At 38.4% G+C, this 24,745-nt stretch overlaps 1 protein-coding gene across 1 annotated transcript in view; it reads right to left on the bottom strand.

Moving 5' to 3' along the window:
- ltk (leukocyte receptor tyrosine kinase) overlaps positions 1–24,745 on the bottom strand; it is an 89,407-nt gene that overhangs the window by 7,233 nt on the left and 57,429 nt on the right. Inside the window, exons 16-28 of the mRNA XM_073827645.1 lie at positions 24,200–24,382; positions 17,537–17,635; positions 14,695–14,847; positions 13,586–13,699; positions 8,218–8,404; positions 5,980–6,070; positions 5,834–5,898; positions 3,760–3,889; positions 1,771–1,868; positions 1,538–1,630; positions 1,336–1,437; positions 1,074–1,208; positions 403–493 (exon numbers count right to left, since the gene is read on the bottom strand). Coding sequence (XP_073683746.1) covers positions 403–493; positions 1,074–1,208; positions 1,336–1,437; positions 1,538–1,630; positions 1,771–1,868; positions 3,760–3,889; positions 5,834–5,898; positions 5,980–6,070; positions 8,218–8,404; positions 13,586–13,699; positions 14,695–14,847; positions 17,537–17,635; positions 24,200–24,382 — 1,541 coding nt within the window. The remainder of the gene's footprint in view (positions 1–402; positions 494–1,073; positions 1,209–1,335; positions 1,438–1,537; positions 1,631–1,770; positions 1,869–3,759; positions 3,890–5,833; positions 5,899–5,979; positions 6,071–8,217; positions 8,405–13,585; positions 13,700–14,694; positions 14,848–17,536; positions 17,636–24,199; positions 24,383–24,745) is intronic.

Below are 24,745 nucleotides of genomic sequence, written 5' to 3'. Positions count from 1 at the left end.
CAGTCCAGTCAGTCAGATTTATATGCTTTCCACTGATGTAAGGTTTGTTAGGATATGACAATATTTGACTGAGATACAAAAAAATCTGGAATCTGAGGGTGCAAAAAAATCTAAATATTGAGAAAATCGCCTTTAAAGATGTCCAGTTGAAGTTCTTAGCAATGCATATCACTAATCAAAAATTAAGTTTTTATATATTTACGGTGGGAAATTTACAAAATATCTTAATGGAACATGATCTTTACTTAATGTCCTTTTCGAAATCGATAATTTTGACACATACAGTGTATTTTTGGCCGTCGGTGCAGGACACTATAGTTAATTTATGTAAGTGAAGATAGCAAAATAAAGTAAATTGTGACATATTATACCCAAGAATTCTTCATTCTGACTCTTTTATACCTGTGTGCAGTAGTTGATCCTCTCTAAAATAGTTGAGAAGTTCGGTCTGTGTTCTGGACAGTGTTGCCAACACTGTGTCATGATCCGATAACTAAAACAGAACAAAATCCACCATATCACTAATGTTTTACAGTTTATAACAGTATTTTTTTAAAGGGATAGTTCACCCAAAAATGAAAATTCTGTCATTAATTACTCACCCTCATGTCGTTCTAAACCCGTAAGACAAGTTCATCTTTGGAACACAAATTAAGATATTTTAGATAAAATCCAAGAGCTTTCTGATCCTGCATAGACAGCAATGCAACTACCATGTTCAAGGCCCAGAAAAGTAGTAGGGATGTCGATTAAATAGTCCATGTGACATCAGTGGTTCAACCGTAATTTTATGAAGCAACAAGAATACTTTCTGCGCAAAAAAAAAACGACTTCATTCAGCAATTACTTCTCTTCTGTGTCTGTCTTTGCAGGGTCAGAAAGCTCTCGGACTTCATCAAAAATATCTTAATTTTTTTTGTTCTGAAGATGGACGAAGGTCTTACAGGTTTGGAACGACATGAGGGTGTGTATTTAATGGCGGTATTTCATTTTCAGGTGAACTATCTTTTTATGTTACATCTTTACATTTAGGTCCGAGATCCATTCTCAAAGCTGTTATTACTGTTACTTACACAGGCCCTGGGCAGCTCTTAGGAGGATCCATACGACCTCCACCTGTTACAAACTCCAGTACTTCCTGATTGGTCTTGCAGGGATAAGGCATGTATCCAAGAGAGAAAATCTCCCACAGCAGTACCCCAAAAGACCTGCAGATGGAGACAAATTGTAATGTAATAACCACAATGTCTGACCTCAGGTCTCTGCAGCACTATCTACTCATTCTTCACAACCTGACATTGCTGACATCTTTCAGTAAAGCAGAACTGTTATTACCAGGTGTCAGTCTTGCATGTAAAAATGCCCTCTAGGAAGGCTTCAGGTGGCATCCACTTCACTGGCAACATTGCACGGCCACCCTTCCTATAGTAACTTGCCCTGCAATGCAAAATATTCCTATATTAATATGCAAAGCATATGCTTGTTATTATACTTAACAGGTATTAAAAAGGATGTAAGAAAAGTTTGATGAAAGCACCTATAAATATCTCGAGCCATCCCAAAATCTCCAATTTTAGCCACTCTCTCTGGACCAGGACATGTCAAAAGGCAGTTTCGTGCCGCAATGTCCCTGAAACACACATCACACATACACATCAAGGTCAAGGGCTGCAGTGACTTAATGACTCTACATAATTCAAAGAAGAATGATTTCTACTTATCGAGACAATATAGGGCAAGGTTCAGTCAGCTTTGGTTTTGAGAAATTACCTATGGATGAAGTGGTTTTCTTCTAGATAGCGACAGCCAAGTGCAATGTCTCTGGCCATATGCAGAAGCTCCAGCATACTTAGAGAAGATGGCTGATTCTGTGGAAAGACAAGATACTAATGTTTCTGAACCATACAGTACTTCTATGCTTCTAAGTCTCAGGTGTCCCCAGAATGTGTCTGTTAAGTTTCAGCTCAAAATACCCCACATATCATTTATTTTACAACTTTAAAAATGCCTATTTTGAGTGGAAGCAGAAAGATGCTGTTTTTGTGCATGCCTCTTTAAATGCAATTGATCTGCTGCTCAGAACAGGGCTGTGCCTGTACAGCTGGTACATAAAATATTCTGGCAAAAAAAACATCTGTTTGGTTTTGATTATCATGTCTTTTGCACTGAAATCATGTGTTTTAAGCCATATTAGTTAAAACTTCTGATATCAGGGTTCGTACAGATACTTTCAAATAAAATTCGAGGACTTTTCAAGCACTACTTTTTGATTTTCAAGGACTTCAATCAGAGATCTCACTTATCAATATCTACAATGTATTATCTTTCAAATTCTAAAAAAAGATAAATAGATAAATAAAAATATACTAATAAAACGATACACAAATTTCTGATCTAAATCAAACGATTTGCACTCCGAAGTTCCGATCTGAAGCAAAAGATTTACAAACCTGCTCCTAAATCCTGATCTAAATCAAATCATTCACGAACCATCATTTCATATCAGGACTCGGAGCATGGACCACAAATCATTTATTCATGATGATTCATGAACCCTCCACCAAATCCTGATGAATCAAAGGATTCTGATTAGAGTGCTTCAAAACAGTGAATCATTTTGCGATTCTGAGTTTCGAAAATTTCTATACATGCTTTTCAAAAGCATTAAAAGCGATGTCGAAAATGATTTTGATCTGTTTTTTGCTAGTGAATCGCCTGAAATGAATGATCGAAGTCACGAGTTTGAATCAACCGGAGTGGTTTCAGCATAAATGACTCAGTTAAGTGATTCTGTTCATCTGTTCCTCTTTTCGAGTCTTCAGCCATGTTTACATAACACTGTCAGTACTACTACTGGCTTAGCTTGGTAGTTTTATGACATTAACTAAAATAAGTGGGAAAAAAGTATGATGTTTTTTGAATTGCGTGCATTTTGCGTGAAAAGAGTAAAAAAAAAATTACTTATTTCATAGATACATTGCGTTTTAATAATTCAAGCACTTTTCAAGTACCTCTTCGGAATGTTGCTATTTTCAAGGGTTTTCCAGGCCTTAAATTTCAAAAAGTCAAATTCAAGTACTTCAAGCACTTTAAGTACCTTGTATGAACCCTGTGATATAGGTTTTTCTGAGCACGCGCACAGAAAGCGGCTGTCACACGGCATGTGAGTACTAAACTAAGTTCTCTTTCATGTCATATTGCGCTTAAACTGTCGAATACACACAAGTTTATGTTAAAAACACACAGGAGTCACAAAAACGGTCAGTTAAGTCTGTGAAGGTAAACAGCTGGGAAAGAAATTGCATGTTTATATCAGATCTGTGTGACAGCAGAGTAATATACAGTAAATAAAACAATAAATCCACTGCTCTCTTGTCTCCTCTGAGGCTGGGACTCTAAATAGTGTTTTGTGCTCGTCTGTGCATCCAAAGACAGAACAGTTTGCATGCTTTGTGCAAACTTTTGACACGATGGTACAACGTCATGGAAGGAGTGAAATCTGAGCAGCTCATTTTTTTTCACAAGCTTGGACCCAATTATAGCACTTAAACTCGGAAAAAGTCAGATTTTCATGATACGTCACCTTTAAAGTTACTCAGAGAATTGTTTTGTATTTATTATTCGTAATTATGTTGTTTTCTATCGCAAAGTATGTTTCACACATGTTGGCAAACCAACAAATGACAACCAAAATGAGCACTAACTAAGAAGCAGAGGATAGTATGATGTCTATACACTAAAATACACACAAACGCTCACAGTTCTGGGTCGGTTTAGCCTGAGGAAAGTCTTCATGTCTCCTCCCGTCATGAGCTCCAGCAATATGAAGCGAGGCAGGATCTGCAAACTGACGCCAATACAGCGCACAATGTTCTGATGGCTGAATTTACTGCAAGCACAAATAAGGGAAGGAATAAACCCAAATGAACTATTCAGAAGAACGGTCAACATGACTCTCACACAAACAACACAGCATGTCACCACTGAACTGAGTGATAAGGTCATCTTGATTTTGTTAATCTTTTTTCACTCAAAACTGAAAATTCTGTTATTAATTACTCACTCTCATGTTGTTCCAAATCCATAAGACCTTTGTTTATCATCAGAATGCAAATTAAGATATTTTTAATGAAATCCAAGAGTTCAAGGCCCAGTGAGGACATCGTTAAAATAATCCATGTGACATCAGTGGTTCAACCGTAATTTTATGAAGCTATGAGAATACATTTTTGTACACTAAGAAAACAAAAATATAAACTTTATTCAAAAATTTCCTATCTTCCGTGAAGGAAGTTCTTACGGGTTTGGAATGACATGAGTAATTAATGACAGAATTTTCAATTTTGGGTGAACTATCCCTTTAAGCACCTTTAAGCTTTAATGTTTTATTTTATAACGTTTTAACTAGGGCTGTCAGTCGATTCAAATTTTTAATCGAAAAAATAATAATAAATAAAGAATTTGAATCACAAAATAAATTTGACTGTGAAAATACCCACAAAAGAGTATTTAAAGCTCTTATTGTGTTAAACGAGAAAGTATTAAGTAGACATTACAAATTGTAGCTTTAGAAAGAAATAATTGATTTGATTTGTCATTTATTATAAATACATTTTATATACATAAACATTTAGGCTACATAAACAATAAAACATAAAAGAAGATAATTCATACAATGTTCATACAATGAAAGACATTGGCAACCAAAACAGCTTTGTTACCAACAGCTTTCAAAATAATGGTGAGTAAATGATGACAGAAATTAATTTTTTGGGGGTGAACTATCCCTTTAATGTTTTATTATTATTATTATTATTATTATTTGATGAAATTATACTCTAAATAAGAAACTAAATCTGCCAGCAGGTGGCAGTAAATGTCTTTATGAGTCATTCATTCGATTTGTTCAAATGGCTGATTCATTCAGGAATGAAGTAAATGGGTTTATGAATGGGCCTTTGAATCACTGATTAACACAAATTGTTCAAAATGCATGATTCATTTTGGATCTAAACACCATTGTGTTGCTTGGCTCTTTGACTTTGAAGGTAATTATGTTCTCTGCAAAACTGAGCAAAACAAAATATTGTGTTTATAATTGAACACAATATCAACTTCTTCTTTACTAAACTGTTGAATAAAATCACATTTAAATTCGTGATATTCAAAAATCCGCACTTGTGTAATCCCGCTGTATGATATCGCTTATCATATGAAATAAATATGAGACAAAAACTCATTCAGGGGCATTTTGTGCAAGAATGTCTTGAATTTTAGGGCATAATTGCATTTATATAATCAACTATATGAAATATAAGATGATGTACAGGTCTGGGGGTGGGGCCAGTGTTTTAATCACATTATTTTAATCACATTGTTTTAATGCGTTAAAACTGACAGCCCTAGTTATAACGTTTTATATTTTATATAATTTAATTATTATTTATTTTATATATAATAACTTAAATGCATGCATGATCAGTTTTGCAAAGCCAAATCTAAATCTGAATATCTGCTGGTAGGGAATCGCTGAAATATGAAGGATATGATGTTGTTTATTAACTACAGTTAATAAACAGAGCATAGTTTACTCAGAAGACTATGAATCGCTAGAAAACATCTGCTGCTTGACTAAAGATGATGCCAAACCCTCAAAAACAAACAACAGATGTGAACCTGCTAATTGCAAGAAATGTTCAAAAAGGAACAGATTTCATAGCCTACAGTTAGTTTGACTCAGAGCAGAGGATTGGAATGACGATATCTGACGTTTCTTTCTCTGTCTGTCGCACACATGTGCACTGCTGTGAGCTTGTGTTACGGCCAAGCATACCTCATAATAAGAGCCTCCATTAGGAAATCCATCTCATCCTGCTCGGAACAGATTTCTGGAAGAGTCTGTCAGAGATAAAACACAGGATCAATTAGGAGAAGCCAGAAACCGGTTTCAAAGGGGAAGGCAGATCTGGGAACACTCACCTTTATAGCAACCTGCATGGCTGTGTTTTCTCCATTCATACCCAAAACCTGTCCTTCATACACTTCCCCAAAGGCACCGTGTCCCAATGCCCTATAGTTGACAAAAGAATCCCAGACAGATGCCATTATTCACATATTTAAATGTGGAAATCATTTTCAGTACATTTGCATGTCATCACAGAATATTAAAGTATTGAGTGTCATACATACTGCAGACTTCCAGACTGAAATTTGTTTTAAGTTATGTACAAGTCAACATTATTTTTACTTGTTATTCAACAGCACGTCGCCTACGCTGTCAACACAGCTCAACTTGTATTAAACCCAGAACATTACTTTAACAAATAACAGGACCAGTGCAACCTGGGGTTATATTTGGGTTAACTTGGAATTCAATTTGTGAAGTTTTGTCGAATGAACGCATATGTGATAAAATGTGTTCATTTTTACATTTTTTACTAACCCTTAAGATAGCCTAGTTGTATATGACTTTCTTCTTTAAGACTAATACATTTGGAGTTATATTAAAAAATGTCCTTGCTCTTTCAAGCTTTATAATGGTGTAGAGATTTAAGTTCAATAAAATGCATCTATCCATCATAAAAAGTACTCCACATGACTCCGGGGGATTAATTAAGGCTTTCTGAAGTGAATGCATTTGTGTAAAAAAAATTGTGTTTTCACGAGAGAATAGCATTTCAGCAGATCACAAATTAGAAGTACAAAATAAAGATTTGTAAAGAAAAATGTTGAAGGATTTCAATATAAGCCAAGAGGAGACTAGTTTTCCTTTGCTGTAAACAAAACTTGTTTCTTGCGAGACTAGTATATTCTCACTGGATCTTATAATTTGCTTACGTCCTACGTCATGGAACGCCACTCATGAACATGCAAATGCCAGAGATTATTGTTTAGAAAGTTTTCAATTTGGATATTTTTCTTGCACAAACGCATCGATTCACTATCACTGCCATTCTAAAGCTGGGTAGAGGCAGGACATTTTTTAATATAGCTCTGATTGTATCTGGAGAAAAAAGAAAGTCATACACACCTAGGATGCCTTGAGGGTGAATCATGGGGTAATTTTCTTTTTTGGGTGAACTATCCCTTTAATATTAATAAATGCTAAAAAAAAAGATTAGCGATCGAAGTCTTAAAGTATACTTAAATTAATGAAAAAAGCTAAATAAAAAAGTATATTTAAAAGACTTTTTGAATATTTTATCATACACTACTGTTCAACAGTTGTTTAATAGAAATAATATTTTCATTCAGCAAGGGTACGTTAATTGTCACAGTAAAGACATTTATGATTAAACAAAAGATTTTTGTTTCAAATAAATGCTGTTCTTTTGAACTTTCTATTCATCAAAGAATCCTAAAAAAGTATCATGTATTCCACAAAAAATTTAAGCAGCACAGCGGTTTTCAAAATAATAAGAAATATTTATTGACACTAAAGTACAGCTTTGGGTTACAGAAATATATATTTGAAAGTATATTTAAATAAAAAAGGTTTTACATTGCAATATTTCGCAATATTAATGTTTTTTATTGTAGTTTTGGTCAAAACTATAGTAGTAGAGTATATTAGTCTTGCTGAGTATAAGAGACTTCACAATTTAAAAATTTTCAAGGGTTAGTTCACCCAAAAATGAAAATTAGCCCATTATTTACTCAGGAATCTTAGGTGTATATGACTTCTTTCAGACAAATCCAATCAGAGTTATATTAAAAACTGTTCTGGCTCTCCCAAGTTTATCATGGCAGTGGGTGGGTGTTCCTCTTCATCAGTCCAAAACAAGTCCAATAAAGTGCATCCATCCATAATAAAAAAAGTGTCTCACACGAATCCGGGCGAGATAAAGGCCTCCTGTAACAACTTCCGTGAACGAAAGTGATTGTTATGTTTTACAAATGGATACTTTTCTTACAGAAATGTATCAATTTCGCTACAGGAGGCCTTTATTCACATATCGGAGTCATGTGAGACACTTTTTTATTATGGATGGATGCGCTTTATTGGTTTTATTTTGGACTGATGAAAAGAAACACCCACCCACTGCCATGATAAAGCTTGGGAGAGCCAGAACTATTTTTTATATAACTCTAATTGGATTTGTCTAAAAAGAAAGAAGTCATATACACCTAGGAGTAAATAATAGGCTAATTTTCATTTTTGGGTGAACTAACTCTTTAAAGGTCTTAAACAGTAAGTATGAAGCAGCGTATAGATACCTGAGGAGGGTGATGTTCTTACGTGGAACCTCCTTAAGCTCACTCAGTGAGGTGGCCTTGCCAGCAAAGCAGTAGTTGGGGTTGTAGTCAGTCATTATGGTTGACGAGCGTATTTTGCTAAGCTTGTACTCGGGGCTCTGTAGTCGAATCCTGACCGCATGCAGGTGGTTCTTCTTGCGGTAATAGACTGCAAAAAGACAAAAAAACAAACAAAAAAAAAACACCAGGATTCAGAAAAAGTGGTATTTTTAAGAAGCTCTCTTTAGGAATAATTCCACCTGCTTAATTTGCATAACTATTGGCCTCAGAGTACGATTTGCGTAAGATGAAAGAGATGCATCCTAAAAGTGTCAACAGGCTTTCAGCATGATGGTAATTTTCTCAAAGAAACAGAACAACCAAGTGCACTTATTTCTCCCCATGGAATTTTATCAAGATGACAAAATTGTGCATTTTAAAATCAAAAAAGCCCTTCAGGTGAGGACTGAAGCTCTGGGCCTGTCAGCAAGCGATCGGCCAGGGTGGACTCACCCTCAGTGGAGGCTGCCCATGTCCCCGATGCAGGTTGGTAGTCTGCTGGGGAGGGCGCTGCGTGGAGGTGAGAGGTCCCCTTTTGCCGTCGGGCTGCTGGCGCAGTGGCGCGAAGCGAAGCCGGCAGGAAGTTGACCAGGTATTAGGGGTGAGAGAGGGGGGAAACCCGAGCAAAGACTACCAACCTGCATGGGGGAGAGCTCAGGGGAAGACACACAATTAGCGTCCAGTGGAGCTCGACCAACTAAGGACCCAGAGACATCGCTCTGCTGTTTGCATTTGAGTTTTGAGATGGTTTTGTGTGCATTTAAGTCAAAAGTTTACATACACCTTGCAGAATCTGCTAAATGTTAATTATTTTACCAAAATGCATAACGCATGTTATTTTTTTTTAGTACTGACCTGAATAAGATATTTCATATAAAAGACATTTACATAGTCCACAAGAGAAAATAATAGTTGAATTTATAAAAATTACCGTGTTGTTACCTGAATGATCCACAGTTTTTTTGTTTAGTGATAGTTGTTCATGAATTCCTTGTTTGTCCTGAACAATTAAACTGTTCTTCAGAAAAATCCTTCAGATCCCACAAATTCTTTGGTTTTTCGGCATTTTTTGTATTTGAACCCTTTCCAACAATGACTGTATGATTTTGAGATCCATCTTTTTACACTGAGGACAACTAAGGGATTCATACGCAACTATTACAGAAGGGTTCAAACACTCACTGATGCTCCAGAAGAAAACACGGTGCATTAAGAGCCGGGGTGAAAACTTTTGAATGGAATGAGGATGTGTACATTTTTCTTATTTTGTCTAAATATCTTTTACCCTCCAGCTCTTAATGCATTGTGTTTCCTTCTGAAGCATTAGTAAATGTGTTTTAACCTTCTGTAATAGTTGCATATGAGTTTATTATTTATTAGCATTAGAGTTTATTATTTATTAGCATATTTCAGTTGTCCTCAGTGTGAAAGGATGGAAAGAGTTCAAAAACACAAAAATGCTGAAAAACCAAAAAATATGTGGGACCTGAAGGACTTTTAATAAAAAACGTTTTGAAAAACATGTCCTGTAAGAGGTCTGTTTCACTTCTCTTTGGGAATTTGTATGTTTATTCATCTTAAACGTACATACAAAAGTCATGGCACAGCATTACAGTTAGTGCACAAGTCAAACAATATACGTTTTTAAATCAAACATACAGGATACATGATATTAAACGTGATCAATAAAAAAATAAAGCATTTATAGTGATAAGAGTCCATCGCATATACATAACGTTAGAGCACGGTGACAGACTGTTGGTTTAAGGCATTTCTCAATCACATTTAATGCGTTTGGGAAACTGAGCTCTAGAAATGGGTTCTAGATTAAATTTACAGTAAATAGTGATTTCTAGAAATGTTTTAAGTAACAATAAAGTTCCATTTGGTAACATTAGTTAACTACTATACAATACCAGCATGAACTAACAATGAAAAATAATTATAAAACAGTATAATTTAGTTAACATCTTAGTTCATTTTAACATTCACCGATACATTGTTAAAATCAAAAGATGTATGTGTTAATATTATGTAATGGATCTGAGATTACATGAATGAACAAAAAACAGCTGCATTTTTATTTTTCTTGTTAACTAATGGTAACAAAGTGAATTGCTCATTGTTGGTTAATTTTAGTTTATCAATGAAACCTTATTGTAAAATTGGTAAGATTAATGATAAAGCAAACTATTTCTTTCTTCTATTCAAACAATATACTCTTTCAATGCTTTTTCTACTGCATATTATAATGTTTTAATGCCTAGCTTTTATTTAAAGTATAACATTTGAAAAATTAAAATATTGTAATATCGGGGGGGGGGGGGGGGGGGGGGGGGACCACAAAACCAGTCATAAGGGTTAGTTTTTTGACCCTTTTTATTGATGTTAGGTTTGTTAGGATAGAACAATATTTGGCTGAGATACAACTATTTGAAAATCTGTAATCCGAGGGTGCAAAAAAAAAAAGAAAGTTGCTTTTAAAGTTGGCCAAATGAATTTCTTAGCAATGCATATAACTAATAAAAAATTAAGTTTTGATATATTCATGGTGGGAAATGTACAAAATATCTTCATAGAACATGATCATTTCTTAATCGATAATTTTGACCCATACAATGTATTTTGGGCTATTGCTACAAATACACCTGTGCTACTTAAGACTGGTTTTATGGTCCATTATTATTATTTTTTTTAACCTATTTTTAGCCAATAAAATATCCTTAATGATTGTATGTAATAAAGTAATTATAATTATAATCCTGGTGCATTCCAAAGTCACTGCTTTTACTTTTGACAATTAAAAAAGGAATTTTTAGTTCCCTTTATGAGAGTTACATTTAAAGATCAGTATTTTGGAAAGCTGTCAGCGCAATTAAAGTATTATGAATTTTAATATTTTTCGAAGAAAAAAAGACATCCTCATTAATTCCACAAGACGCTCACATTTATAGGGACAGTGCATTATGACACCCTCGATATTCCCTCGCTGTCCTGTACTGGAAAATAAACATTTTCTGAAGCATAATATGTTGCAAAACACACAAGTTAAATAACAGCACTTATAATTAAGAAACTGGTCAGCACGCATTTACAAAAAAGCCCATCAGTGAGACTGCAGTTAGTTTTGAAAATAATTTGGCTTAATTTACATGCATTAATTTCAAAAGCCTGTGTTTTAAGGTTAATAGCAGTCCCTGTCTTAGTTCCCACCTTGTTCCTTTAAGGGGTATTGTGCAACACTACATACAGTAGTTAGATTAAAAAAAACAAAAAAAAAAAACAAGCAAGCACTTTGTACAAATATTAAAAACACACTTCAAAATCTAGCATGAATGATATATTTAAAAAAAACAGAGTGTGAAAATAACAGCAAGATAAAAGCAAGAGCAACCGCAGATTGATAATAATTAAGAAACAAGTGAATATATGTGAATATTGCTGGAGGCCTAACTGGCAGTTAGCTTATTTAGTGCGATTTAAAGCTTCTGTAATACACATGTGATAGTTTATAAATAAAAAAAAATGGGGTGAAGATTTTTGTCATCCATATTAGCATGTGTACACTATAGTTCAAAAGTTTAGGGTCGGTAAGTTTTTTTAAAGTAAATCTCTTATGCTCACCAAGGCTGCATTTATTTAATTAAAAATATAGTGAAAACAGTAATATTATGAAATATTATTACCATTTCTATTTGTGACCCTGGGTCTTAAGTAGCATGGGTATATTTGTAGCAATAGCCAAAAATACATTGGGGTCAAAATTATAAAATTTTCTTTTATGGCAAAAATCATTAGGATTCTATTAAGATCTTTTATAAATTTTCTACTGTAAATATATTAAAAATTATTTTTTGATTAGTAATATGCATTGCAATAAACTTAATTTGGACAACTTTAAAGGCGATTTTTTTCAATATTTAGCTTTTTTTTTTTTTTTGCACCCTCAGACTCCAGATTTTCAAATAGTTGGCCAAATATTATAAATATATTAAATATATCAAATATTACCAAATATTAAGATGATGTAGAAATCTCTATTTTTAAAAAATGACCCTTATCACTGGTTTTGTGGTCCAGAGTCACATATTTTAATACATTTTAAAATGTACTTTATTCCTGTGATAATAAAGCCTTGGTGAATTAAAGCATTAATTTTTATTATTATTAAAGTATTTAAAAAAAAACTACTGACACCAAACTTTTAAACGGTAGTGTATATGTAAGTTGTCAATGTTACTTGTGCCCTTTCCCAAAGAATTAAAGTGCTGAATGAAATTTGGCCACATAATTTCCCTAGTACTTTTTATGTCACAGTTTTGTTCATATAACATTTTTAAGAATTTTCTTTAGGTTTTTAAATAAAACACTAATGCCCAGTGGCTATAATGTTTTCAAACAGAGAGTTCACACAACAATGAAAATGATATTATGACCCTCAAGCTATTCCTAGTTGTATATGACTTTCTTCTTTTAGATTAATACAATCAGAGTTATATTAAAAATGTTATGTCCAAGCTTTATAATAGTAGTGAATGGGTGTTGAGATTTTAAAGTCCAATAAAGTGCATCCATCCATCATAAAAAGTGTTCCACATGGCTCCAGGGGTTAATAAAAGCCTTATGAAGCAAAGCAATGCATTTGTGTATGAAAAATATTTAACACTATAACTGCCGTACATGTGTTCATGAGAGAGTGGAAGCTAGAGATTACTAGAGTAGTTTAGAAAGATATAAATATAGATTTTTTTTAAACAAACGCATTAATTCACTTTAGAAGGCCTTTATTAACCCCCGGATCCATGTGGAGTACCTTTTATGATGGTTTTATGCAGTTTATTGGACTTCAAAATCTCAACACCCATTCAAAGCCATTATAAAGCTTGGAAGAGCCAGGACATTTTTTAATATGACTCTAATTGCATTCGTCTGGTAGAAGAAAGTCATATACACCAAGAATGACTGGAGGGTGAGTAAATCATGGGGTAATTTTCATTTCTGTGTGAACTATTCCTTTAAGTTATTTTTGTATTATCAAAATAATTGTGGGGTTTTAAAATGTCACTATTTTTGTTTATAATTTCCACTCTTTCCTATTTTCCTCTTAATTATTGTTCCTACCAGCTCTAAAAGCATTGATGTTGTACTCCCCTTAATTTGCTCTTCTAGAAAATGCAATTTTACAAGACTAAATATATCCTGTAACGTTGTAGGGAGATAAACGAAGCATGTCAGAGACGATGGAATGTGGAGGGCACAGAGTTGATGCAGAACTGGAAGAGTCTCTTACTGAGCGTGAGGCTGGCACAGGTCAGAACGACCCCCGTAACTACTGTGGACGCAATCACTGCCAGGATAAATATCAGAGATGGAGGTCCTTCAGCCAGGGAGCCCAATGGAACAACTGCTGGATGACATAAAATGTGGTTATATGAATTATAATCAAATGCTTTTATAAACAAACTTTTAAAGGAGTAGTTCACTTCCAGAACAAAAATGTACAGATAATGTACTCACCCCCTTGTCATCCAAGATGTTCATGTCTTTCTTTCTTCAGTCGTAAAGAAATTATGTTTTTTGAGGAAAACAGGAGGATTTCTCTCCATTTAGTGAACTTCTATGGTGCCCCTGAGTTTAAACTTCCAAAATGCAGTTTAAAAGCAGCTTCAAAGGGCTCTAAATGATCCCAGCTAAGGAAGAAGGGTCTTATCTAGCGAAACGATTTGTTATTTTCTAAAAAAAAAAAAAAAGATAATTTATATACTTTTTAATCTCAAATGCTCCTCTTGTCTAGCTCTGCGTGAACTCTCTGTATTCCAGTTCAAGACAGTTAGCGTATGTCGAAAAACTTATTTTCTCCTCCAACTTCAAAATCATCCTACATTGCTGCAGAAGTACCGACCCAGTGTTTACAAAGTGAACATGCAAAGAAGATCAAACACCCTTTAAAAAAAGGTAAAACAGTGATGTAGGATGATTTTGATATTGGAGGACAAAATGACGTGAGTTTTTTGACATACCCTAACATTCATAAACAGAAATACACACAGATCATACAGATCTAGACCAAGTCAAGTGTTAAAAAGAACATAAACTGTCAATTTAAAAAAAATAATAATAATAACCAAAACCCTTCTTCCTGGGCAGGGATTGTTTAGAGCCCTTTGAAGCTGCAATTAAACTGCATTTTGGAGCTTCAAACTCTGGGCACCATAGATATCCATTATATGGAGAGAAATTCTGAAATATTTTCCTAAAAAAAAAAAACGTTTTTTACGACTTAAGAAAGAAAGAAATGAACATCTTGGATGACAAGGGGGTGATTACATTATCTGTACATTTTTGTTCTGGAATTGAACTATTCCTTTAAGGGCAAATGGACAGCAGCTACTTAGGTACCTAGGCAGGTGACGTTGTCTGGTGCAAGAACCTCGTCGCTGTCACACAGGCAGAGGATGAGTCTGGTATCTTCATCTCTCTTACAGCTATGGGTCTGACAGTGGCTGCAGTTTAGATAAACCTCGATCTCAGCTTCTCCATGACTCTCCATCACTAGAACACATTCAAATACATCAGTACTGCACAGCCCACTGCAAAACCCTAGTGCTTCAGTCTAGAGTGTCTTCTTGTATTAAAAAAGGAAAGCACAAGCAAGATATTTAACTATTCAAATAAATAATCAGAGGTTAAAAGTTGTATGTGTTTTTGCTTTGACACCATCTACTGTGTATGCTAATATACAGAGCTGATTACATGTATTCTGGATTATGTAATCATATTACAAAAATGAAGTACTTGTACTTAGATTAAAATCACATTGTAAAATTTCCTTTCTAAAACAGCCTACTGCTTACATACTGTCACAATGTCTTCAAGTTTTAGGGACATTCACACAAATATTTCAGACAATATTTTGGTGATAACACAGCACCTGATTTACAAAAATCATTTCAGGTTTAAGATGTGTTTTAAAATTGTATCAACCACTGATGAACACATTGGTTTTATTTGTATTATCAGTCATTAGGTTATTTTACAGTGTATTAGTTGCGTCTCATTTTGGAGTTTGCATCCTCCAGAGGTCGCATTTGAAGGCTGCACACGTCATTATTTAAGAACAGTAACCATAATAAAATTGACTGTCATTCCTTGTGAGATGTAAAAATGATATTATTTTTTTTTTTCTTTGCAATTTAATGGTTACTTTTCTTAAAGAGTCGATGACATGTGCAGCCTTCAAATGCGACCTCCGGAGAAATGAGACGCAGCTTATGTCTCTGGAAGGCTTTTGTCTTTCAAACACAATAAAATGCACAAATTTGCCTATTATAATTCCTTGAAGTACCCCTGAGATTTTCAAATAAATATTTTAATTATTAAGTATCACATTTGCATGCTCATTAGTTCTCTGATGTTGGTTATGGTCACATGACATGCAGTTAAACTAATAAAATATTAAAAAAAATATTTTGATGGATTTTAAAACGATTTATTTTACTTTAACCTTTTTTTTAATGATTTAATTAATTATTAGCTTTCCATTAAATTCATAAACCCTCTGCAGTTCCTTCACAAACACTAGTTTGGCAAACCTTGACGTAATATAATGTTTAATAACAACAAATTTGTCAATATGGTACAAGATTATCCTATTTAAATCAATGCGATAAATGAGTTAGGTCAAAAGTGATCTCAAGTAATCCAAGCCCAGCTATGGAGTTTTTGCCTCTGTAGTGGACATTATATTTTAGTGAGTTTCTATGAGAACTCACATGTCACTGTTTTAAGCCCAGGTGTCCAGTGCAGAGCATATTCAGGGCTTTTTAGAGATACTAAATGTTTGGACATTTGACCATGACCACCCTCTCCTTGGTCTTTAAAGATGGCTAAAATATATTTTGTGAAAAATTGTATATATAATTGTATATTGTCATTTAAATCTAAATAATTTTCAAATTGTTTATCATAAAGCAACTCTCAGGAAAATGTTATGGGTTTTCAAATCCAAATATGACTTCCTGTTATGAAACAGGACATAATTTCATACATGTTCATTGTAGAGGACACCAGGACTAAAATCATTTTTAATTATGCATTTTAGAAGACATAACTACTGAATAGGAAAATAAAAAATAAAGCAATATTCTTAGAAAATATAAGATACTAATATAAAAATCTGGCCAAGTATTACTACCATTATGAACATTCTTTTTTCAACATCCTGTCCCAACAGCAATACATTAATATAGAAATTAGATAAAGTGGATAGATACTGTGTTTAATGGGAAAACCAGTTTATGGACATTTTTACACACATGCTGCATGAAACAAAATGGTATATCAATTTTTTTTTAATGTTTTATAACATCCTTAAAGTTTGGTATAAAAAAATTCTAAAACCGATTGATGATTTTTAAAAAATCACTAAAATAAACTGTAAATTTTGGCTGTAAATTCAAAATGTTATGGCTGTAAAAATATTATTCCCAATGTCTACTTAAAAACACAATTCATTATTAAAGATAAAAGGTAATAGATTATAATAGCATTAATAAAAACAAAACAAATTGGTAAATTAACTAGCAACTATTTGCCCTGATTTTTTTTTTTAAACTAACCTGTCAAGCATTTTATAATGTTTGTTAACAGCTTAATAATAAACGTTATCAAAACTCTGTGCTTGTCCTCACAAGCAACAGTCAGTCCGAAATCTGTTCATTTAACTCAAAACACACTTGCAGTAATAAACAGTGGCGCCGACTTCAGTAAGTCACATAAGGTCTTCTATTATCAACCACGAGTTACATTTTCTCAATTTCATGTTTATTACTGAATCAGTGTAGATGTGTGCGTGGCCTGTTTTCTCAGTACAGCCAATGGCTATGAGAAAAACATTCAGTGCTAGTGCATATTCAGTGTATTGAAAAACACTGAAACAATGGATTTATTTCAGATTTATTCTAGGTGACATGCATGTACATATTTGCAAATACAGTTTGGATTTTTAAAATAGGCAAGATTTAGTGGCTGTTTCTGGATTTGCTTAATAACATGTTATCAAGAACTAAACGCATGTAAACTTTTTAAAATTGAGTTTTTATGATCTTATTTTTTAAGACGCTTTCTTTTTTTATTAAGTATTTTATCTCACTCTTAAAAATGCTACAGATGTAAGAAGAATGTATAGTTAATGGCACAACTGTACACCATTAGAGACAGTCTGGGTTAGATAAAAACTGACCTGCAAGTGGTTGTAGAAATATCTTTCCCATGGGGTGAACAAAAGAGACACCATCTTGTCCATCTGCTGTGATGCCATTAAGAAGCGGCGCATCGCCACCTGGGCAAAGGTGATGTCAAAATAAAAGGAAAATATATAGTATTAAATCAGCATTGATTTTTTTTTACTTGCACATGTGATGATTTAACAATGGCTGTACAATAGGCTTCCATTTAAATGAAACATCTGGCTCACAAAGCAAGTCATTCTTGGCGATGACTAACAGCAGATCTTTTTGCATTATGTGTCAGTAAAAACTCACAGCAAGGGGCCAATAATAACTCACGGTCATTTCTGTAACTTTGAACAAGGCTTTGAACTGCCATCTAAACCTTGTAGCTTTAGGCTTCTCTTATGTTTTCCATTATACTGTCAAAATATTTAACTTTTTTAGTTAAATAAAAAATACATTATACAACATAACGCAATGTACCGATATATCACATAATAGATAAACGTATATACAATTTAAAATTATTTTCCATATTATATACAATTTTTAACATCTAATTTATTAATTTTGTTCAGTTTACACAGATTAAATGATTAAAAGTGACAGTTAAGTCACTTCTTAAGCTATATGGAATATTTTAAATGTAACAAATGATTCCTATTTCAAACTAATTCTGTACTTTTGAAAATATTAATGAGCATTAATTATAAAAAAACATTGATAATAATAGGAAAACTTCACTGAGCACAGAATAAGCATTTTAGAGTGACTTCTGAAGCATAATGTGACACCGAGACTGGAGTAATGACCGCTAAATGTTTTTAAAACATATTTAAGATTTTTAATGTTTTTTAAAGAGGTCTCTTCTGCTTACCAAGCCTGCATTTATTTGATCCAAGGTACAGCAGAAGCAGTAAAATTGTGAAATGTCTTTCTATTTAAAATAACTTTTTTCTGATTTAATATATTTTAAAATGTAATTTATTCATGTGATTTCAAAGCTGAATTTTTAGCATCATTACTCTAGTCACATGATCCTTAAGAAATCATTCTAATATTCTGATTTGCTGCTCAGAAAACATTTATTTTTATTATTATTATTCTTATGTTGAAAACAGCTGAGTAGTATTTTTCAGGTTTCTTTGATGAATAGAAAGTTCAGAAGAACAGCATTTATCTGAAATAGAAATCTTTTTTAACATTATAAATGTCTTTATCATCACTTTTTATCAATTTAAAGCATCCTTGCTAAATAAAAAATTATTAATTTCTATAATTTCATTCCCCCATCCCCAAAAATAAACAAAAAATTATACTGACTCCAGGCTTTTATATGGTATAGTGTATAATGTCACAAAGACGTTTTATTTCAGATAAATGCTGATCTTTGGATTTTTTCTATTGAACTCAATTGTTTTAAATATTGACAATAATAAATGTTCCCCCTCAGTCGAATCACTTCGACGTTACATTGGGATCTCGCTTGAGAGACCGATCATCTCTGAGCCTTATTAAAAAGGCCAATTGAAAATTGGCGAGTGGACGTGCGGACGTGCACCCCTCAGTCAGACTTTTTTGCTTCAGAGCCGATGGATTGAGCCTCGGTCCTCTTGACTGCTACTACTAAGAAGAGTTCTTCAGAGTTCATGCTCCCTCCTGCTGGTGCGCTGCCAAAACTAAAAGAGTGTTTCACAGAAAGAGCATTGTTTGGCAGCCGCCAGCGTGATTCTGCGGGCGGCCGTTTTCACGGCCATATAAAGCCTTTGCATTTCCAGCGAGCAGCCCCGGCGAGTGCACGGTTGCCCCCGCGGCGCCTCCCTGGGCAACCAGGATCACAAAAGAGCAATTTCTAGCGGCCGTTTCAGACGTTCTTTTCAGAATGTCTTTTTGGCCGTGCGTTTCTGGGTGTGGTAGTTTCCTCTCCTCAGCAGACGGACATGAACGCTGCCTCACGTGTTTAGGCTTTGAGCACGCTGGGGCGGCGTTCACGAATGGTTCATGCCCACACGGTGAAAGCATGACCATGGCCACGCTGAAGTCCCGCCGCTCGTTCGTGAGCTGGCTCCCCCCGCCTCCCTCCCGCGGTCAGCCGTTGAGCCGCCAATGCACTTCGGCCACCGCGGTGAGGCCCGGGGGGGGGACATTCAAATTATGGTAGAGAACGTTCTGCCGGCTCAATAAGCCCTGCGGACTTCTCTGTGTCAGCGTGGTCCCGTTGAGTTTCCGCAGCAGTACGCTTCCCCGCCTGGCGGGCCGAGCGTCTCCTTCGGTGCTCTTGCAGAGGATGAGATGTCTGTCACAGCATCAGAGGGAGAGTCAGATGGTGACACATCTCTTCCCGCAGTACAGCGCCCACCCGTGGTCGCTGCCCCTCCGGAGGTTGATGTCGAACTGTCGGCGATGCTTCTCCGGGCAGCCGGGGGGGATCGGTTTGGAGGTTCCCCAAGAGCCTCCGGCCGATCCTTCTAGGCTGGACGACTGGTTCCTGGGGGGGGCACCGGCGGCAGCGCCGCCACTGACTTCGCCCTTCGGGCCACTAAGTTCGCGGCGCGTTCCCTTGGTCAGGTGATGTCCACCTGCGTGGTCCAGGAACGCCACCTATGGCTGACTCTGGCCCAGATGGCGGAGGCCGACAAAGTTCGCTTTCTCGACTCTCCCATCTCCCAGAGCGGCCTATTCGGCGACACCGTGAAGGATTTCGCTCAGCGGCGTCGAACGTACCGCCGGCCCCAAAAGCCTGCGATCTTCCGCCCATCAGCATACCCCCGTCGAGATGCCATAGCAGTACGCCTCCCCGCCATTCGGGCTGGGCGTCTCCTTTGGCGCTCCACAGGAGGAAAATAGTTCTCCACGGTTCAGAGGCAGACGGAGGCCATCTAACATATCCTGCCCCGCCGCGAAGTTACCATTCCGCCGCCTGGGCCCCCACCTCCGCCTGCCCGTCGCCGAGGGCGTCCCCCGGCGGCTCCGAAACCAGCTCCGTCCCCTGCTGAGCCGCACGATCCAGGACTCGCAGCCCGACGTCGAGCTGCCCGTGGGAGAGGGACGCCGCTCGCCTCTCAGGGTCCTGCGAGGGAAGACTCTCGCAGGCGAGCTTCGAAGCGTCCCTGATGCGAGCACCCCGGAGGTGGAGAGAGCTGCTCTGTCGGCACTCCCGCTGGAAGCAGGAGTTAGCCGTTCATTTGAAATCATAGAAAGACCTGACTTTCTCACCTCCGGGGCCCCGGCCACGAGTTTCCTTCCTGAGCAGCACTTCCACTCCTTGGAACCAGACTCGGGACCGGATGTCGCCAGCGCGGGAACCAGGGAAGAGGGTAAGCACTGCTTAGTGCAGTTAGACACTTCTCCAGGACGTTCATCCTTCTGGGTTTTGTCTCCTTCCCTGTCTTTCCCTAGGCTGCCCCACCACGGTCACGTCGGTCATGTTCCCTTGATACCACTACGCTGGTTGATACGGACGGTACGGCCCAGCTCCAGGCATCCGCCCAGACTCAGAGGTACCCCTTACATTCTTTATTCGGCAGGCGTGCCTCTGTTCTGCCTGCGGAGGTCCTGTTCTGTCCCTCCAGCCGGGACGAGGTCAGGATTTAACAAGAGTCCCGACTTCATGTGTCCAGTTAGAGTGGTGGGTTAACATCCACCTTGGATGGAGCTCTGTTCCGATCCCTTCTTAGGCACACATGCTCACGACGAAGCACATACAAGTATGTTTCCGTCTCCAGGGTTGGGTCGCAGCCATCTGCCTGAAGGGCACCCGCTGTCGCGTCTCGATCTTTCCCCGGCGCACACCCCTTCTGCGGTCTGCCTCGGGGATCGAGCGCTTCAGCGCAAGGTGCTTCCATTTGGCTAGTCCCCCTCCTTCCTGCCTTCTTTAGGCCACGGGAGCTCCCCTGTCCCCTCTTCGGCAGACAGGAATTCGCGTCTTCAACCGTCTCTTCGACTGGTGCTTTACCAGCCCACTCGTGAGTTCCGTTGTGCGAATACAGGGACCTGGTGCTTCGGCACCCCCGCCATCTGGTCCTTCAGGCCAACCGAGGGAATCCTTTTCCTCGGTCGGGAGCCCGACTCGGTCCACAAGACGGCCCGCCTTGCTACCAAGAGCGCGCAGTCAGTGCTGTAGTCCCTGAGCTAATCAGGCACAATACAGCGGTCCTCTCAAAATCAGAGGCTCCTGGGGCACATGACAGCTCTAGCCGCTTGCCGCTAAGCTTGTTTCATGTGAGACCGCTTCAGCACGATCGAGTCCCATGATGGGCATGGCATCTCGGCTCACTCCGGACTGGCGTTTTCCCGCAGTATTGCCGACAAGTCAGCCCGTGGCTTACCACGGGTTGGGTTGCCATGTACGACAGAGGCTTACAGCTCCTCCCCATCTGCTCCCATGGAGTCCAACGTGGCAGATTTTGCTACTTGCCATTCACTTGAAGCAGGGAAACTCAACCGTGCAGCCGGTCGGTTCCCACGGCAGTCCACCCACCTGCAGAATGGCGACTCCACCCCGTGACGCAGCTAGTTGGAGTTATATCGGCAAGGCCCAGCCACATCCGCTCGCCCTTCCGATTCCTCCCATTGCCAGAGTAACACTGGCACACAGCTGACCTCCGGGGCCCAAGTACGCCCTTCCCCAGCGAGCCTCCTTGCGCAGACTCTGTGCGAGTCCAGGGAGGACGAGGAGTAAGTCTGTAGGTCTTAGTAACCATTCCCTCGCGGCAGTCCCTCCCTGTAAGGGCACGGTTTGACACCGTAGACCTCTCCGGGCCTTCCACAGGCCGTGATACAAACTATCACTCAGTACTGAGCTCCCTTGACACAGGCAGGCTTACGCACTGAGATGAGGTCTATTTGCTGGCATTCCTCTCGCTGAGAGGCACAGAGATACACGATTGCAGTAGTGCTTCCTTTCCTGCAGGAGAGTTGGAGCGCAGGCTGTCCCCTCGACTTTTGGAATATATGCCGCCGCTTAGCCGCATATCACATGCAGTAGATGGAGCAAAGTAGGTAAGCACCCACTGGTCGTGAGGTACCTCAAAGGTACCCCCCCCCCCCCCCGTCGCTCTTCAGGGCCGCAGGGCGCTCCATTTGAGCCACTGGCCTCAGTCGAGCTAGAATTCCTGTCATTAAGACAGTGCTCCTGACTGCCATGGCCTCCATCAAGAGGGTAGGAGACCTACAACCTTTCTCTGTCAGCGAAGCGTGTCTAGAAATCGGGCCTGGCGACTCTCACGTTACAACCTGAGACCCCGGCCCGGTTATTGTGCCCAAGGTTCCCCACCACGCCTTTCCGCGATCAGGTGGTGAACCTGCAAGCTCTGCCCTGGAGGAGGCAGACCCAGCCTTGCGATGTTGTGTCTATAAATATGTGAAAATGAAATCACTCGGCACTTCAGGCGCACCGAGCACATTCCCACGTGGATCCGTGCGCTATCTCCCAGAATGTTCCCTCCGGTGAACCCTGGGTCCTCCATGCCCCGCAGTCAGGGCTAGATGCGGAGTAGTCCTTGGCTGTGATCCTGCCTGGGTCTCCTTCGCCCCGCAGGTTGTGGCTATACTTTTCAATATTTTCCAGCGGAGGAGACCGCTGTTTCCCTCGTGTATCCCTAAGAAGCCTTATGGATATATTGAATTATTCTCATTTCCACATGTACGAATTCCATGTGCTCCCCCCCCCCCCAACCCATGCTTCAGTACAACTGGCATCCCTGTAGGCCCCCTTATTGGGCCTCAGGGCGTTGGGAAGGTTACGTTACAATGACCGCCTGCGGACACATCTGGGAAGACCTGCCGGCACGTGGTGTTGTGCGTAACGCGGCGTCAGGGTCGTGGCCTTTTCCATGGGTCTAAGTTCCCAATGTAACGTCGAAGTGATTCGACTGAGGGGGAACATCTAGGTTACGAAGGTAACCCTCGTTCCCTGAAGGAGGGAACGGAGACGTTACATTCCCCTGCCACGCCCCTGGCGTCGCGCTGACGCTGGGCTCTCCCGGCTCTTCAGCAAAAGCCTGACTGAGTGGTGCGCGTCGCCATCTTATATACCCGTATGTACCGCACGTCCACTCGCCAATTTTCAATTGGCCTTTTTAATAAGGCTCAGAGATGATCGGTCTCTCAAGCGAAATTCCAATGTAACGTCTCCGTTCGCTCCTTCAGGGAACGAGGGTTACCTTCGTAACCTAGACGTTTCTTGAACATCAAATCAGCATATTATAATGATTTCTGAAGGATCATATGAGACTGAAGACTTGAGTAATGATGCTGAAATTTTTGCTCTAAAAAATATTTCAAAAATGTAATGTTTCTGATGCACTTTGGATCAAACAAATGCAGGCTTGGTGAGCAGAAGAGACTTTTTAAAAAACATTAAAAATCTTACAGTTCAAAAACTTTTGACATTATATAAATTTAAATTGTAATTATACTTCATAACACAGTTTTTTCATCATATAAATGCAACCTCAGTGAGCATGAGAGACATGAGTATATGAGAATTTATTTAAAAAACAAACATTTCCAACCCAAAAATAAAATAAAAATGATTTAAAAAACAGCAAAACGCTGACAGCTTACTGTGGCCTCAGCCAGGAAAGAGTAACTCCAGACTTAAAACACATAATTGTGCTTTTGTTTTGTTGTGATTGTGACATATGTGCGAGTGTTTTTAATCTAACATTCACCTCTGTATCCTCCACCAGCGCCTCCAGCGGTGCAAGCGCCCCCTCCTCCCCCAAACCCTCCAAATGTAGCCCATCCCAGCACTGACAAAGCCTCAGGACAGGATGAGCCTCCTTGACCTCCTTCGACAAGAGATTTCCCCGCCCAGGGGAGAGAAGACAGGTCGCTCCACCCACCTCCTCCACCTAAACACACACACAAATACAGACACACATACACACATGCTTACTCAATGCTGGGCATGTTAACGTTGTTCCACAGAGAGATTCCTTTGGTTTGTGGATTGTAGATACTAATTATCATTCATTGTCTGCTCTTTCTTTTTTTCTTGGCCAGATATAGATATGTCTATTAAGAGAGCCCAGAACTGCTTACATATGACAGTTCTGCTTCCAAAAAGCATCCACCAGAAGCCAATCCCACAAAACATCCGTCATAAGTTAGGAGATTGTCATAAGATAATGTGATCCCGATGGCTAAACTGACAGTTTTGTATTGTGAAAAGCTGGTTGGTAGTTAATAAAATTAGAGAGCCCATGAATGTGGGA

Source organism: Garra rufa, chromosome 21 (genome assembly GCF_049309525.1).
Source record: "Garra rufa chromosome 21, GarRuf1.0, whole genome shotgun sequence".
Taxonomy (NCBI): Eukaryota; Metazoa; Chordata; class Actinopteri; order Cypriniformes; family Cyprinidae; genus Garra; species Garra rufa.
The sequence above is the reverse complement of the archived record's forward strand: the minus strand, read 5'-3'. Positions and strand labels throughout refer to the sequence as shown.